The following is a 4,615-nucleotide window of genomic DNA, read 5'->3' as shown; positions in this document are numbered from 1 at the left end:
ATTGTGAAAATATTGTGTACGTAAATATTTTCTTATTTGTAAATAGCCTACCAGTCTCACATAGGCTCCTTATGGTCGTTTTGATTCTTTTAAAAAACAAAAAAATAGTTACTTAATTTTTATGAAATATCAAGTCAACTAGTTTTTTTTTTTTAATTTTTTTTATACAAAATAAAAATTTTACTTTAGTCTAATTTAAGTGTATATATACGTGAAACTCCTCAACTTTTATCCCACATCTCACAAACACATGTAAAGTGACTATTACACCAAATAAGCATTGCGGTAGGTCAACCAATTTTTACTTTAAAATAAAAATCTCAAGTTCAAAGTTCAAATAAGGTTTTTATTTTTTATTTTCTAATTTTAAGGCTCAGAATAGCTGCAACGGTATTGGTGCGCGCAGATTTTTTGTTAAGAGTAAAAGCATCCCCTTATCAAAAAAAAAGAAAAAAAAGCTACTGCTCCCGAGTTTTTCACTTGACTTTCTTTGATCAATCATAAATTCACATCGCACATCTGTAGAGTAAGCCACTATTGACTATTTCATCTCATTCCACATACCCTTTTTAAACTCCTTACTCTCCAGTCTTTACCCACACAAACACTGACAGCCCCACAAGACATGAAGCTCTCCCTCAAGTTTCAAGAGAACCCCAACCACCATAACCAAAACCAAAACCCAAATCAAAACCCAATCCTCAAAGCCAAATTACCCATTACCATATTCAGCCAACCTTTCATCTCCACCACCACCACATCCACCACCAGCTCCTCCTCAGACCTCTCCTTTTCACTCTCCACCAACTTTCCCTCTGGTCCTTCTCTCAAGCTCTCCTATTTTCCTACCACCACTACTGTATCCTCTCCTTTCTCTCTCTCCCTTAAGTCTGGCCTTGGCCTCTTTGGCTCTCCACACAACTCCCCTCTTGTCTTTTCTGCCAATTTCTCCCTTTCCCCAACAAACGCTCCCATCCCCACTTTCTCTCTCCATTTCAAGCCCCAATTGGGTCACTTTTCCCTTAAAAGATCGACTTTTTCTGACCCTTCTTCTAATCAGGTTTCTGGGTCTTCCTCCAATGGTGGTATTGAAGTGAATTCTGGGTCTTACTCCAATGGTGTGGTCAGTTTTGATTCTGGGTCATTTTCAAATGGCAAGCTTGGAAGTGGGTTTGTGTCAGAGGAGTTATCTGTTTGGCAGGAGCTGAAATTGGAGCCTTGTAGTCGCAAAGATGGATTTACAAATCCTAAATCTTTGAAGAATTGTGGGGTTGATTTAAATTCTGGAATTGGGCTTGTGTCAGAGAGGCAATTGGCTTTGAAGGATAGTGGGAAAGATGGGATTTTGCATGGAGTTGCTGTTATGGCAAGAACGGTTTTTCCAGTGACCAAAAGGCTAACAGTGAATATGCGATGGGGCGTGAATTTTCCAGCTGATTTGAGAAAGACAATGCCTTACTTGAGTGTGAATAAGATTGGTATAGAAAGGGTTGAGGAGGTGAAGGAGGTAGTGAAGAACAGTGGTGAGAACAATGTAGGTGATTTGGAATTGTTGAAGGGAATGTGCTTTTGGACGAGAAGGGATTTGGAATCTTTGGAGAAGGAAAATAGAGAGATGAAGCAGAGTTTGGAGGAGATGAGATTGGGAATTTCTGTGAAAAATTTCCATGGAGAGAGTGATGTTATCGGAAAGAAGGTGTTGCCACCTACTAGTGAGAGTTCTAGCGAGTTTGAGCGGTGGAGGAGCAAGAAGAGTGGCGGAGAAGAGAATGGACAAAGGGAATCAAAGAAGTCCACAAACCGGGTGAGTGATGTAGAATCTGAATTGCAGAGGGCGATAAAGGCGGCTTCCTTGTAGCAAGGTTTGAAATATTTTTGCAATGCTCAATTTGGTTGCTTTGCATTGTAAACTTGGAATGTATATAATCTACCTTTTGTTTTAGCATGACCTAGGCCTTCTACTCAATGCAGTGAAGTTGCATAGATAAGGTTTGATTGGAGTAGTTTAACTTAGTTACAGAGTATTGCAAATGCTTTGTGAGCTCTCCTCTGTTGATTTCATGTACCTTTACTTCAAGTGTTTGGAACAGTTTAATTTTTCTTTTGACCTTTTGCAGTTCTTCTACTTTGATTTATGAATCTTAAGTTGGCTACTTTGGTCTTTGGGTGAGGTGTTTAATAGTTAGCTTAGCAATCAGTCTTAATAGAGTTCTATGAAATTTTTTGTATGTATCGTAGTGAATGGGTGAAAGCCAATGTCAATGCCCTATTTATAGTTTGAAGGGGAACTTAGATTGGCCAGTATTGTCTGGCCCTCTCATGGAGGAGAACCTTGTTTGAATCCCCCCTCCCCCCACTTGTTGTAAGAAGAAGAAGAAGAGGTTAAATCCTTGTGGACTATGTTCTGTTCTGTGTCCTTTTCAAGTATAAATTAGCAACAATGGCTCAACAGTTCTGGATGATTTTGAACATGTTGATAGCATTATACATGGCAAATTGATTTATTTCTCAATCTATTAAAAAAATGGTTATTGATTTATATAATAAAAATTGACAAGAAGGTTTGTAATACCCTATCTTGATCAATTGAAGAATTCTGATGCTTGTTAGGCTTTTCAAACTCAGTCCAGGATTTGAGGCTGATAAAGTGATAAGTCAACATTATCCTTTCTTGTAGGAACCTCAGAGGTTCTTAAAACTTTATTGTTTCTTCCTCACTAAAGAAGCTTAAAAATTAAATAAGAAAATAGTAGTGTTGCTTTGATGCCATTGTTTATAATTAAGCAAGTCTAATTATCTCACTGGATGGAGCCATTGCTTTGTTAAATAAAGTAAAATTAAAGTTACCTACAGCTAAAAGATGAGAAAGAACAAAATCTTTTACATCATTGACGGGTTGTGTTGGTGATGTAGGGAAAATAATGACTTAGACATGTCTGTTTGGCTTTTTTCATTGGGTGATTCATTGGAGGCTACTGAGCTTGTGACATACACAATGGGAGGTAGGAGACCTAGGGTTGATATAGGGAAAAAACTGACTTAGAAATTTCTGTTTACAGAAGCTGGTTTTTTTGGGTTTTCAGTTGATGGTTCTTTTGGGTTGTGACTTTTGAGTAGTTTTTAAGTTGTGCTATAATTGTTGTACCCAAACATTTCACTTTATTTCTCTCTGAGGACCAGATAAAAGTAATTTCTTTCCACCTCTCTTCTCTCCACAGCTTATTTAGGTATTTAAATTGGAAGTCATTTAACTTTTCTTCACTCCACTTCTTTCCTAAGATGTAAATTATCTAAATGAAATCCTGCAAACTTATTTCCTAAGTTATCCATTAGTTTCTCTCAAAAAAGAAGAAGAAAAAGTTACCCCTTAGTTAAGTTAGTGACGTAGGACAATAGAACAAAGGTTTTTATCTTGACAGATTGGGTTGATGGAGTTAACCTGCAGGAGGTTTGTTGGATTTGTGATGTCAAAGATTAGGGTTTTATAGGTGGGAAAAGGGCTAGAAAATATTAGGGAATATAGAAATAGCAGGATTCATGTATAAAACAGAAAGGGAAAACGTAGGGTTTGGTTTGCTTTTGCAGAGTTGTGAAGTGTGAACAATGAATGGAGAACAGTATTTTGCCCTTTTGTAGATTCTTTGGGGCTATTTTATGGAAAGGTGGTCTAGGGTTTCAAAAGTAACAAATAAATGTTTAGTTGCAAGATTTCAAGTTGCTGGAAATTTAAGGACAGAGAAGTGAAAAAAGAAGAAGAATGAAACTAGAGCCATCACACTTAAGAGTTCCTTGGAATTACACACGGAGAAGGTTGAATCATACAAACCTTAAAAAAAGAACTTTCATAATTACAGAAAATTTAGAAAATATATCAAATCATTACATTCATATAAATGGATAAATATACCTAACAGGCTAACGCTAATCGGGGCTGTGATGACTAGGCTTAAACTAAATAACTAAACTCACAAATAAAACCTAATAACATAATCAAAACCCAAAATAAGACCCAATAGACCCAGACTGCAACCCATGTCCAGAAAGCATAAATTACCAAAATTCCCTTTAACACTTAAATAAATTAAAAAATTAAAATGAATTGGAGTTAGGCAACTCCATTGAAGTTCGATCTTCGTCGGTCATAAAGGTTTGCCATATTCTCTCTTGCTTATTAGGTTTCTAACCTCCCTTTTGTTTTCCTGATAAGTAACCTTTTCTATGCCTATAATTATGCAACTTGAGCATGCAATACATGTTCAGTCTTCAGTTGAGTTGGGCAACCCTATAAAGCAATCAAGTTTAGTGGGGTAAAAATAGATCTGCTTATGTGCGTGTGTAAAATATAATTATTACTTCTCTCTAAAGAAGATTGGCTCACAAAATTATTTAGAGATTGATTTAAAGATTTCTATGAGAAATGGTATTTCGGCCTTCCTTAAAATACTTCATTACTGTCCGTATTGATCAATTGCTTGCTACTATTTAGTCAAAGTTGTGATCAGAGGAGTTTGGATCTGGTGAGCATGGGCATTATTCAAGAAGTTGATTGACCCAAAAGAGTGAAAGCCAGAGAATATACAAGTGATTCAATTTTTCCTTTCTCTTACCCTCCTCC

At 36.5% G+C, this 4,615-nt stretch overlaps 1 protein-coding gene across 1 annotated transcript; it reads left to right on the top strand.

Annotated features, from left to right (window-relative positions):
• The first annotated feature begins 625 nt into the window (after positions 1-625).
• LOC126708471 (uncharacterized) lies at positions 626-1,858 on the top strand. The gene has a single exon (XM_050408265.1). The coding sequence runs from the start codon at positions 626-628 to the stop codon at positions 1,856-1,858; it is 1,233 nt and encodes a 410-aa protein (XP_050264222.1).
• The last annotated feature ends 2,757 nt before the right edge of the window (positions 1,859-4,615 follow it).

Source organism: Quercus robur, chromosome 12 (assembly GCF_932294415.1).
Source record: "Quercus robur chromosome 12, dhQueRobu3.1, whole genome shotgun sequence".
In the NCBI taxonomy this organism is placed as follows: domain Eukaryota; kingdom Viridiplantae; phylum Streptophyta; class Magnoliopsida; order Fagales; family Fagaceae; genus Quercus; species Quercus robur.
The sequence above is the reverse complement of the archived record's forward strand: the minus strand, read 5'-3'. Positions and strand labels throughout refer to the sequence as shown.